Source organism: Eulemur rufifrons, chromosome 17, assembly GCF_041146395.1.
Source record: "Eulemur rufifrons isolate Redbay chromosome 17, OSU_ERuf_1, whole genome shotgun sequence".
NCBI classification, from domain to species: Eukaryota; Metazoa; Chordata; class Mammalia; order Primates; family Lemuridae; genus Eulemur; species Eulemur rufifrons.
This window is the reverse complement of record NC_090999.1, coordinates 29,365,250-29,379,297: the sequence shown is the minus strand read 5'-3', so window position 1 is coordinate 29,379,297 and position 14,048 is coordinate 29,365,250. Positions and strand designations below refer to the sequence as shown.

At 35.4% G+C, this 14,048-nt stretch overlaps 1 protein-coding gene across 6 annotated transcripts in view; it reads right to left on the bottom strand.

Moving 5' to 3' along the window:
• Positions 1–3,039: 3,039 nt before the first annotated feature.
• Positions 3,040–14,048, bottom strand: part of NNT (nicotinamide nucleotide transhydrogenase) — a 107,598-nt gene continuing 96,589 nt past the window's right edge. For all 6 annotated transcript variants that reach the window (XM_069492681.1, XM_069492676.1, XM_069492680.1 and 3 more), the window contains exons 20-22: positions 6,258–6,376; positions 4,896–5,011; positions 3,040–3,401 (exon numbers count right to left, since the gene is read on the bottom strand). In XM_069492681.1, coding sequence (XP_069348782.1) covers positions 3,252–3,401; positions 4,896–5,011; positions 6,258–6,376 — 385 coding nt within the window. In that variant the 3' untranslated portion in view covers positions 3,040–3,251. The remainder of the gene's footprint in view (positions 3,402–4,895; positions 5,012–6,257; positions 6,377–14,048) is intronic.

The following is a 14,048-nucleotide window of genomic DNA, read 5'->3' as shown; positions in this document are numbered from 1 at the left end:
TGGGTTTGTTTTTTGGGGTTTTTTGTTTTTTACCATTCTGACCCAATAATATTTGTTGGCAAAGGCTCTCAAAAACTGGCAAGAGCTATAACTTAGAAATATGAACTATTCTCCCTAGCTATACAAAGAGCAGTCCAACTTTCCAACACTAAAATGCTTTAATTCACAAGACGTATGCCTTAGGGGACTAGGAAATTTGTCTCTAAGTTAGACGAACATATGGGTTATGAGTTATTAATTATACAGAATAAAGCTTTCGGATCAGATAAAGTGAACCCTAAAGCTGATACCTAATATATTCCATATTTGTATTGGATGAGAGAATATAGCAAAATCTAAGTTACAGTCATGACTTGGGTGGATCAGAAAGACCAAGGCCAACTTTCCAGATTCATTACCAAATACTTAACTGATATTCCCTGACTCAGTAAAGGGCTAAAAGCCTAATGCATGAAGAGATTAGTACCATTAGTCTTCTCTAATCCCTAGAAAAAAAGAGCGTATAGAATAAAGAGATTCTATGTAGCAGAAAACCGTCCAAATAGAGATATAAACATATATGTGTAAAAACATATATTTACTTATACACATATTTTACTTAGCTGAGTAATTTAAACACAACTTCAATTTCAAGCAAGAGAAGGTAAAGGATGATTAACAAGGCCTAAAAGACAAATCAACATTAGCATTTCACTACTTAAGGGTAATTTTTTTTTTTTAACAGACAGTAGTAACATTGAAGTAACATTCATCATATGTCGGGCAGGTGGGAGGGGGAATAGGGGATGGGGATATTCACACCTAATGGGTGTGGTACGCACTGTCTGGGAGGTGGGCACGCTTGCAGCTCTCACTCAGGCGGTGCAAAGGCAATATATGTAACCTAAACACTTGTACCCTTGTAATATTCTGAAATTAAAAAAAAAATTTCCATTAAAAAAAATCATTTTGTATACCCCCCAAAAATTGTAGTTGAATGTCAAAAAGACATACTGAAAAATACAAAAATAAGTCATATCTACCATTTATATGACTTACAGAAAAGGAGGAAAAATTTTAAAAGAAGAATGTATGAAAATAATTTTTGTTGTTTTTAGACTTTGCCATAATTAATAATCCTAGACCAACAACCTTCTGAAGCATTAAAGAAATTATGTATCAGTTCTCTCACACTCCCTCTCTCCTCTAAGGATAAACTTTTTTACTTTTATCTAATATATATCCAAAAAAAGGAAATTATATATCAAAAAACCTTTAAATATCTTAACCAATAAAGTGAAAAATAAAACCAACTGAAGCATGAATTTTCCATTCAATTAACACAACTGAATAACAATAAGATCATACTAAACTTAAAAATATAGAAAAAATTTACTATAAATGACAAAAATAAATTAATCCAAGTATGATTATTTTCAGTTTAAACTGAATGTAGGAACGATATTTTTAAAAAATCCAAGTTGCTACTTTCCAGATATACCTATAACTACTATTAGAGAAGGAAAAGAACATGAATAAAGTACCAATCAAATTGGTACTAATTGAGCAACACTTATGTGCACATATGGAATTAACATCCATCAGGTGTCGGACAGATGGGAGGGGAAGGAGGGATGGGTAAATGCACAACTAACGGATGTGGTGCGCACTGTCTGGGATGGGTACGCTTGTAGCTCTGACTCAGGCGCTAAAAAGACAATATATGTAACCTAAATGTTTATATCCCTGTAAAATTTTAAAATAAAAAAAATTTTTAAAAAGAACTATTTATTCTTCTAATAGAACTTCCCTGATAAAATTCAGTCCTGAGATTACTAGTGATGCATTAACAAACTGGATTTACCACTTAAAAATTTAAAAGGAGTCTTTCTTGTTTTAAAACACCACACACACACATACACACACACACTCCACATACACAAACACACACACACACACACACAGATCTTAATCTCAGGCACAACCAGATTGATTACAAAACCACCAGATAGTGAGTTTACAGTAAAAAATTTTGTACCAGTTATTTTTTCTGGTTTAGAGATAGCTTTTTATGAGTTAATAATTGTTTTGAGAAACTTAGTACCAAATTAATTATATAGAGAGACAGATATCCTAAGTATTCACTACACATTCACCTATATTTAGAGCTTTTGACACCATAGCAAAGTCAAAAAGAAAATCTAGACTTCCACTACAAAAGACATCTTTACTGGTACTTAGGTGAACAAACAGGTAGCTTAAAAAAGCCACCATTTCTCTCAAATGTCACCAATTACATAAGACTTCAAAACACACTCTGATTTGAAAAAACAATCCATTCTTATAAACAGTTAAGACACATTAATTTCATCTGTTTCATAGTAGCAGATCTTCCCTTGGTGTTTATAATACCCAGAAATATTTAATTTTAGCCTTTTGTCACCAGAGATAATTTCTACATCAATTGCAAACATGATGAACTCATTTTATTAGCCAAATAGTTGAATTCCACTCAAGTGCACTTAATACATACTACACATTATAAATTGATTGAAATTAAAGATGTCTCTGATTAGAAATGGGGTTTTCAAAAATACAATACTAATTTCAAGTTATATGTTTCAGTGGTGTTCTATTGAAACATGTACAGCAAATGATTTGTTTCCAGCATCTCTGAAAGATTATCTAGTCCTTTAATGTATTAAAATAGTAGTGAGAAAATATACCCTTGAAATCTAGACTCTGTAGTTTGAAAAATTAAAACTGATTTGATATGGTCTATTCAGACAGGTTAAATTGCAAGGGGACAGCTCAGGAGTTCACAAAAGTTTCAAATTAGTCACATTTGTTGAAAAAACATAAATGCAGGTGCCTGCAATGTTTACATTGTGTCAGATTTTTCAGACCCATGTATAATGTAAGCCCTGAAATCCTAAACACTTAATTTCTTAAAACATTTCTGGTTACTGAGGAGGCACAAAAAAATCCAACAGGATTATATCTAAAATGAGGCTGTTCTTTCTCCTTTTATAAAATATTTTTGATTCATAACACAGAAAGTATGCAAAGACATTAAGAATTTTTAATTCTTTTTAAAATCGAGGGATCATTGCTCTTGAAAAATCTTTTACAGTATCTGCTTTGCTTTCTTCAGTCTCCCTTTTCTTCCAAGAGCTTCACTACATATGTATATCACCCACGTACACTGACACTTTGCCTGTTCCCACAACTGAAGAGGTGCCTTTATCGGACAACAGCTTGATCTTTAATGTTTATTTCTGATAGGATTCCCTCACTTTCGCCTGCAGCGCATCACATGTCTTCTTGGCATCACCTAGAAGCATGGCTGTGTTAGGCTTGTAGAAGATTGGATTGTCCACTGCAGCATAGCCAACACCCAAAGACCTCTTCATCACAATGACCTAAGAGCCAAAGATTAAATGAAAGAGTATATTTAACAGACTTGCCTGGGACCTGTTAGGCACACAAACGTAGCCCTTCCCTGCCTTTGAACATGGCATGTCCCACTCCTTTAGTACAGAAACTTTAAAAATACACAAGGAGTGTTTTAAATGTATGTTTACACTGTATTAACTTTATTTTTTAAAGTGTGCCCATATTCTTATATCCATAGGAGTCATGTTAACAATAGTTTAACTCTTGAGTGATAAGATTACAATGATTTTCTTCTCAGTGCTTTTCTCTATAAAGACTATGTATAACATTTTCTAATCAGAAAAATAAACATCTTTCTATGAATGTGCTAAAGAAGACAAACTTAGTACATAAACCTTCACTACAAATCCTAATAAAAATATGGTTGAGTGGGGAAATGGTGTAATTCTTTTCTATCATTTTAGAGTAAAGCATATTAGAAAGTTCTAGGACAAAAGCCCAAAGAGCAATCCAGCTTCTCACAAGGACAAAACTAATGATTAATATTACAAAGCAAAATGAATGGTGCATGTCAATCTATAATATTGATGTGTTACAGACATTTACAATAACATGCTGTCTTGCTAAATATCAAGTGAGTTCTTAATGAAATGAAAAGCCTTTTTATGGTCTTCTAGGATGTGTACTCTATCTAAAAATGGAAGCAGTACAAATTTATCCTTGTTTCATATGGCATTACTACAGTAATACACTCTGCAAAGTCTCAAATATTGAGTACTGATGCCATAATTTTTCATATACACATGAACAAGTGTATTTCATATCTACTCACCACAAACACTAAGTTTTAGACTCCCATATTTATAATAAAGAGAAACAAAATTACAGGGAAAATACATATTACATTATTATGGTTCTTAATATGCAGATATGACTCAAGAGTGGTAAAGAGGCAGAGGGAAATTTACAAGCCTTTGAGTTCTCTAAAAGCTAGCAATTAGCTTTTTCAGAAGTAATGTACATGAGCAAAGCTTACTTCCTTATGCCATGTTATTGTTTGGATTTCTAAATCACCTTTCCGCTAGACACTCCATAGCAACATACATATTCCCTTTTGAAAAAATTAAATGAAAAAAATATGCTCATCTTGGTATATGAAGGCGATGATACTGACTCACTGTCCCAGAGGGAAGCCATCTGCTTCACTGGACTCAAGCTGGAATTCAGCCAGACTCATTCCAAAAGCTCACAGCAATTTTTTCAGCTGTGGTTACAGATTTTGTTAATCCACCCACATAATCTCATCTGGTTCTACTCGTGATGAGGGCATTTACTCAGGTTCTTTGGTGGCCAGAGAACGGACAGAAGCTGGATATAGGGAACTCGGCCCTAAACATGTACTTACTGCTGGGCCTCCTAAAAGACATTATCATTTCTTATCAAATGACCAAAGAAAGTTTTGTGTGTGTGTTTTAAGTGACCTTTGATTATCAAAATGAAATACAAGTCTGAAACTTTACCTGCTTTGATTTCCAGACCTCAAGGACTGGCATGCCTGCAATAATAGAGTTGGGATCTTCTTGAGCTGCTGAATTAACAGTGTCATTAGCTCCGATTACAAGGACCAAATCAGTGTCTACAAAATAAAAGAAAAAAGAGAAATATAAAATTCAAAGGGTCACTTTCACTTCTTCTCAGGCAAATCATAGTGATCTGACTTTATAATAACAACAACAAAAACTAATATTTATAGAATACTCACTTGTGCCAGGCACTGTACAAAGAGCTTTATCAGAGAGGTTAGGCAATTTAGCTAGTGTCTCACAGCTAAAAAGCAGCAGGTCCTGCATCTGAATCTGACCATCTTGACGAAAGCCTGCGTTATTGTTTCCTGCCTTTCAATGGATCTACTTAATCTGACTTTGTAAGTCTTTTATTATCTCAAAATGATCTTGCTAGTCACATAAGATTTGCATCCCATTCTCAACTTGTAAGGTGACCACTTAAGATGCAATCTGATGTCTAAAAGAGAGTGGTCTAAAAGTCTATACTGTACTAAAGTTGTATCCATAATTCCTGGCACTAGCTGGTGTTGCACATAATTTAACAAAAGTGAAATTTGAAATGGGACATAAAATTAAAATGACCTAAGTTATCTCTTTAAGAACTGATATAAACTACCTTAAAATGTTGCCAAAAATGCCTTGTGAATCTAGGCATACTCACAATTTCATTATTTTTCCCTAATAAACAGTGTTTTTTAAGTTTATAGTGGACACTTGCCAGAGGGAACTGGTTTAATTTTAATAAACATAATCTTGGGCCAAATGTCATTATCATTCACAACATCTACCCAATGACAGCTATAAAGTATAGCGCTTTATCTAGTGAAGTCCTAGTACTTTAAAGAAAAAGAAAACTACTTTCATTATCATGCACTGATATAACTGTAAAATAGTATAATCTCAGACACTGGCAAGAATCAGATACTAGATTATGAACAGAAGCACTCTTGTAAATGAGGAGTCTGAGGCTGAGTACCAAGTTCAATGCCACAAGCTACTGAGAGTCAGGATCTGGATTCAGAAGCCAGGTCTGCCCAGATCCCCAGTCTTCATCATTTCTGCACCACAACCTGGGATTTTCACCGTCCTTCAGTTCTTCACACAGGAGCAAAACTTACCCATGCTGCTTACAGATCTTTTGCACCTTATTCAATATTGTCCTTCATTTATTTAATTTCAACTGCATACCTACTGTGTACAGCTTACTTTTTGTCTGACTAGTCAGTCTTCACTGATTCAACAATTTATGCTTTAAGTCTGACACTGTTTTATTCACTCTCAGAATATTTAAACTTCACCACCATCCCCATCACTTACCTGGGAAATCATGGTTGATCTCATCCATTTCCAACACAATATCATATGGCACCCCAGCCTCAGCCAGCAGCACGTTAAGCTGACCAGGCATTCGGCCTGCCACTGGGTGAATTCCAAACCTAGATGTGAAACAAATGAACAGCTGGCCTTACTTGAGGGGCTGAAATATACAGAGACCCCAACGTCACCTCCAAATATGCACACTTTGTTCTTGGCACCTCTGCTTTCTCTTGGTACTATCTGATCTCTACAAGTAGAAATACAATTAGGCCAGATATATGGTCAATCTAAAAATACTGAAGTTGAAGATTCAATATGTTAGTATGCACAAACTATAGCTTCCACATATGTTTTAAGTACAGTGAACTTTCAATAATATTAACAAATAATATCTACTTATTACATTTAAAAAGCTGTGTGCTGCCTCATGACATTTTCTAATAAATCTTGAATCTTTAAAAATATATTAAGTCAGGCTGGGTGCGGTGGCTCACGCCTGTAATTCTAGCACTCTGGGAGGCCGAGGTGGGTGGATCGTTTGAGCTCAGGAGTTCGAGACCAGCCTGAGCATGAGCGAGACAGACCCCATCTCTACTAAAAAATAGAAAGAAATTGTCTGGACAACTAAAAATACATAGAAAAAATTAGCCAGGCATGGTGGTGCATGCCTGTAGTCCCAGCTACTCGGGAGGCTGAGGCAGAAGCATTGCTTGAGCCCAGGAGTTTGAGGTTGCTGTGAGCTAGGCTGATGCCACGGCACTCTAGCCCAGGCAACAGAGTGAGATTCTGTCTCAAAAAAAAAAAATATATATATATATATATATTATGTCAAATGGGAATTAAATATTTCCTGTGGAAAAATCAATATTATCCCATCAAAAGCAGACTCCACATCCAATTTTAACCTCGATGGTCAAAGGTGGTGAAATAAAATATTGTCACATACATGATGTTAAATATGCATATACCATCTTTCAGAGAACAGTATGAAGTATTACTCCACATCACAGAAGAAACGTGACAGTAACACACAGGAGTGTTTAAAACACAGAATGGGTCATGCACAATCAGAACTTCGCATTCAAGACAAAGGATAATGAAGTACAAAGGAATTTCTGCCACAAATATGAGATCTTTAGAGGTTTTTAATCCAACCTCTTGCCCACTGTATTTGTCTCCCCAGCACTGGGCACGGTGCCTGGCACATAGGAAGGGCGCCATAAAAAGTGAAGGAATGAAGAAATGTATTTTATACTATCTCCCCACAGGGATCCATCCAACCTTAAATACCTTCAGAGACCAGAAATGTACTCCTTTCTAAGGTCTATTCCACAACTAGACTCTGTGTGTCTGTGTGTGTGTATTATGTGCGTTATAGTCATTGATATACAGTAAGTCTTCACTTAACATCATCTACAGGTTCTTAGAAACTGCAATTTTAAGCAAAACGATATACAAGAAAACAAATTTTACCACAGGCTAACTGATATAAACAAGAGTCAAATTCCTACAGCATATTTCTTTTTACACAAACATCACCAAACTTCTAATATTAAACATTGAAACAAATGCTATCTGTACATTTAGGAAAGAGTAATAAAAACAAGTAAGGTAATTATTGATACTTATCCCATTATTCCAGTTCAGTGTCACAGGTGGTAGAAGCATAATCCAGCAGCTCTGGGCATGAGGCAGGAACCCACCCTGGGGAGGACACCATCCCATCTCAGGGCACACTCACACCCACACTCACTCAGAGTGGGACCACGTAGACCCGTCAGTTCACCTCATGCGAATAGCTTTGCGATGTGGGAGCAAACCGGAGTGCTCAGAGAAAACCCACACAGACGTGGGGAGAACATGCAAACTCCATACAGACAGTGGCCCCAGCCAGAATCAATTTTTTTTCTTATCAACATTATAGCACAATAATGTTGAACAAAACAATGTTATTCAAGGACCTGCCATATGTATACTCATTCCTATATATATATATATATATTCATTCATATTGAGCCAAAGAGAAAAAAAATTGTATGCACATGTGTATTATATATACCAAAGAGAAACCTCATCTCATTGTTTTCCAAGGTCTGTAGTTTTGCCACCTGGAACCATAATGAATCTAGTCCCTCTTTCATTTGTGGATTCCTGTTAGCTATTCTAGGATGCCTGCTAAGCAACACATCCTCAGTTCTTTCAACTGTTCGACAAATGAGAGGACTTCCTGACCTACTGCTGTCCTAGTAACCTGTTCCTATATTGTCAATATCCAGCTTCAACCTCAGTCCCTCAAAGTGAATACAATGTGCTAGAATGATCTAGATGCAAATGGAACAGCAAGAAAATCATGTCCTCAGACCTTTCACTGATAAAGTCTAAATCTGCTTTAGCATTTATGGCTGCCACAATACGTTGCTGGCTCATATAAACCTTATGGTCACTTAAGATGCCCCATTACTTTTCACAAGAACTGCTGCCAAGCCAGGCTCTCCACACTCTTAACACAGGTCCTGTTGGGAAGAATTAAAGAGCATGGGAATTGATCCCTTCCTAAGAAGACCACCAGAAAAGAGCTATAAGATGGCTATTTATTTTGCCCAAATAAGTGAGAAATGGTTTTCTACATCTTTAAAACTGATAATAAGGGGCCTGAATTGGGGGACTTGTAATTGTGGGGGAAAAAAGACATCAAATGACAGGTACTACCTTTTATCAAACTCCCATTTATAAAATTTTCCATCTGGAATCACTGAGTATTCCTAAATAATTAATTTATTAAAAATTTTAAAAACCCAGAAACTCTAGAGCTATAAGGAAATGAAATAGACAATCATTTTTGTTTCCTCTTTTTTTATATTTTCCAAATTTATGAGTATTTACAGTTTTTTATAATGGAAAAATTAACTTTTCATTTAAAATAAATGCTTTATGTTTTTATATCATGATATAGCTTATAAAGTGTTTTTCATACATTATTTCATCTTATTCCTAATAATCTTTAACAATCTCCATCTAGAATTACAATTTAGTGCAGCTGATTCAAACTCAGTGCTTAGTTAAATAAACTGGGCTTTAGAGCTACATTACTATATCTGCAAAAAAGAAGAGAGAATGTATGTACATGGGTGCTGACATATGTTTTGGCAATGGTGGCTAATATTGACTTTTTAAGGTGTGCTATGCAGTTTGCACTACTTTTTTTAGGAAATACTAAAGCTGAGAATCAAACTCAGATCTTTCAGCCTCAAGAGTCTGAACTCCTTTTTTTTTTAATTTAAAAATTTTTGGAGATACAATCACATGATTCAATATAAAGAAGTATATTCTAAGAAATCTTGCTCTTACTATACAATATTGTCAGTATAATCCTGCCATTTAAGAGGTATTTTTGTTTAGTTAATACTAGAGTTAACCAATTGTGGTTGTGATCTTGGGCAAGCTACTTTTTCTATCTCAGTTTTCCTGAAGAGTGGTTAACTAGCTATTATTGTAAGCCCACATCATGCCAAGGTCTAGGAAAGCTCTGTATAGAAAAGACTTGAGGAGTATCTATCTCTGCTGGAATGGGTTAAGTAAGGTAATAGGAATGGTGTTACGTTTCAAGAATTCAATTTATAATGTTCTTTGAGAATTGAGAGCCCCAGCAAGTTTCAACAATGCCACAGCTGTAAAAATCAAAAACACATTAAATATTTGCATGGATGAATCAACATGGGGAAAAAATGCCTCTTAGTATGCATACTGTCTATAACAGAGCAAAACCTTTATAAGCACCTCTTAAATTATTCTGGGGAAGTAGATTCTGAAAAATTGCTAGGGATGGTCTGATAGTGTTTCTACCCACAGTACTTCTGACATCAAATGTGTGGGTTTTTTCCACACCAACAACCAGTTCTCCAAACTCTCTAGACATCAGCTGGGTGTCCTGCAATCCAATTCAATTTTGACACTAACACGGTGAGTGTCCGACTCCACAGATTTCAGGGCTCAGTCTCATAAAACTGCCCTCACTTCAGATGCCAGTCACAAATACCAGGCTGCCACCTGTACTTCTGACAAATCAGACTGTCCTTAGGTTTGATAATTTGCTAGCACAGCTCACAAAATACACTTTGTGAAGAAGCACTTTTTGTTATTATCAAAAATAGCATTTTATTATGTTATTACAACTCAGGAGGGAAGAATGTATGGACCTTCCAGGCACCACCTTCCCCAGCACCTCAATGTGTTCACCAACCTGGAAGCTCCCTGAACCTACAGTGTAGGGGTTTTCATGGAGGTTTCATTACGTAGGCATGATTGATCATATCATTGGCCTTTGGTGACCGAACTCAATCTCTAGCCCCTCTCCCGTCCCTTGGACATTGGAGTTCCAAGGGTGGGACTGAAAATTCCAACCCTCTCATCACATGGTTAGTTCCTCCGACAAGCAGCCCCCACCCAGAAGCTATCTAGGGGCCCAACAAGTCATTTTATTAGCACAAACAGCAGGTTATGCTTGACAGGGGCTTGCTGTAAATAACAAAAGATGCTCCCGGTACACTATCAGCAAATTCCAAGAGTTTTAGAAGCTCTGTGCCAGGAATGAAAGATAAAGACTAAATATATATTTATCATCACAGATAGTAAGTAGAAATGAACTGTACAGAATGAACTATTAATAATCTAACATTCTTTTAAAAAGAATCCATCTCTTCCTTCAGTGGGCTGTTCAGAGTTTTACTTAAGTGAAAATAAAAGTAAGGGCATTAGCTTACTTCCAGGACTGTGATCACCCAACCTCACTATCTTTATGCATGTTTTCAGTTCAACTACAATTCTCTTATCATTTTTGGCAATGTAACAGATATAGTTCAACTCTTGAGTAAAAATTTTTTTTTTAATTCTCTAGAAACACAATTGCTTTTTTTTAACTAGACATTGCTATTCTGATGTCACCGCCTGTGTCAAACCAAAGTTTTCAATCACTCCCAACAACAAAGAAATAAGGCAAAATACTGAAAATTTATGTTCATACTCTTCATGCAGAAATGTAAGTTATATTTAGCACTACAACAACTGTTTTCAAAGTGCTCCAAAGAAAGCATTTCCAAAATGTTACATGGACTCTTTGGTTGAGATAGCTACTTTTAAAATGTAATATTTTTACAGTGGCAATAAAACATTTGAAAAGAATTTTCTCTAGGCACCAAAGTGCATGCTCATTAAATGGAGGTATCTTCCTAAACCTCAAATCTGAATATACATATCTTTTTAATACATACATTTTAGTATGAATATAAAAAATACTATTGGAAAGAAAATGTATTATATTGAAATATCCAAAATATACTCCCAAGCCTACTTGCCATGAATTTTAGGAAACAAAAAGATATGATGAATAGAAGTTTCAAAGGCACTTGACTTTATGAATAAGTAACCAGTTTTCAATTCAAGACTTTTAACCTTTTCTTCTATGGTGGGGATAGCTAAATAATTCCTTAGGATCATGGATAATAACAGAAGCAGTAAGAAAAAAATAACAGACCTAGAAAAGGTAAAACTTGGCTGAATTTGTATAATTCTTGCATAAAATGAGAAAGGAAGTACACAAGGCAAAAGGCACATAAGAGAGGGACATGAACATATGGCTTTAAAGGCACATGCACCAAAGTATGTAAAAATAAGGAAGTTATTTCAACATCAAAATAAATAAGCATAGTAATAGATTATAACCCACTGGAGAAAATGAGAACCCATGAGTCAATACTGGTAACAGATTCATACATCAATAAGTAAAGAAATAAAGAAATAAAATAGGATGTACTCTCCCTTACAGTGGTGGACCATGAGCTGATAAATATGGTGAGGTTTTTAAATTGCCATTTTGAAAACATCATAATAAAGACTAGTATTGTAAAAGTCATCAGCACCTGTTCAATCTAGGGAGCAAAGTCTGATGAGATGCAGGATATTTGCATGGTCTTAAAGAAAGCTCAAAGCCGTTTGCCCCTGTTCCCTTACTCTTACTTCAACTGAGAAAGAAAAAAAAATGTTTAAAGGCTTTTAGTGCTTTCTCTGATAGCCTGATAGCCACTTCATTGAAAAATGATCAATAATCAGATAAAGAGTAGTTGTTAGAAATAGTAACCACCTGTACACTTTGCTCAATTCGCATGTAAGTGGACAGAGCCCATATTTCTGTCTTCTCCCCAGATAATAATTCCTTGCAAATATCTAACAAAATAGATTACCAAGGCTAACAATCCAAATCTCAGCCAAGAAGAACTTAAATTGAAACTGTAGTTTATTATGTAACTTAATGCATTGTTTGGTATACATGAGTACTTACAATATTTTAACTCATTGTTCCTCTAAATACTGTGTGGAAGAACTAAAGGCACAGAAAATGTGTCCCAATAAAGACAAAGATACTATAGTTAAGTTTTAGGGCCCTGACGTGTGATCATTTTTTAATAATGATGGAACAAAATCATTTCCAAAAGAACATATCTTAAAATCAAAAATTTTAGTTTAGAAAGGTCATTTTACTTTAACAGAGGTTTTGGTAATATATCTAAAGTTTCTCACATTGCATTATTAATTAGCTGATTTTCTTTCAGAGTTAATGCCAATTTGTATTTCAACTGTATCAATTTCAAATCTGCATTCCAGTTTAACTCAGGGTTTTTTATTTCCCCCCAAGAGTACCAAAAGGTACTCTTCTATTACTGACCAGACTTCATGATGAAAGTAATAACTAGATTTAGTGCAGGGAACTGCAGATTCAAAGGATCAGAGAGTACTTAGATAAGGTTCAAGAGAAACAGAAAATACTTAACAACTCAGAAAACAACACCCTCTAAGCAAAAAAGTATCTAGATCAACTGGCTAGAAAAAGGGCAAAATTGTGATTTTTTTTTAATAAACCAAATAAAACAGAAGTTGACCAAATACTTCTCATTTCCATAGGATAGAAGAAAGGAAGATCTTCAAATGCAAAAGAAACAATTGAAATGAGTGTTTTTAAAAAAGACTTTCTGTTAACAATTTAAAACAAATGCCTTATATCTAGGGAAGTTTCAGGCTTCTTTTTTGCAAGTCAAGGAGAGAGAGGCTCATTCACCTGAGATGATGTACCAACCACCAACCAGTTCAGTCTACAATTAATTCAAGAGCATCTTACACATAACTGCAAATGATGGCGAGCAGTGGGCCTTATCAGGACAGCTGTACACTGAGATAGTCCTTCATCGTGGGATATGGTGGATGGATCTCAACCAGTGAGAGACAAAAGCAGCTTAGATGGAACCCAGGATTTCCAGAATAACTTTAATACATGAGGTTGCTCTACCTCAACCCTATGGTATTAATTGCCTCTCAAATTACTCATGTGTGCTCTTTTCAGGTGTTAATATTTAATAGTAAACTCAGACACCAAAAATTTCTAATTTCCCAGTCCTTCTGATCACAATAAGTGTTTCTTGCTTCCCCAGGCCCATTTCTCTTCCCAAAACCTGATTGGCGAGACGTAAAGATGACTAAAAATCGCTGTACCACATGATATTTAAGGTATTAGTTTCATGCTGCTGCTGTAACAAACTACCACAAATATAGTATCTTAAAACAACACAAATTTGTTATCTTCTAGTTTGGAAGCTCCAAGGTCCAAAATCCGTTTCCCTGGACTAAAAAAAAATCAAGGTGTCAGCAGGGCTGCACATTCCTTCTGGAGGTTGTAGGGGAAAATCCACTCCTTGCCTTTTCTAGCTTCTACAGTCTGCGCCCATTCCTTGGCTTGTGGCCATA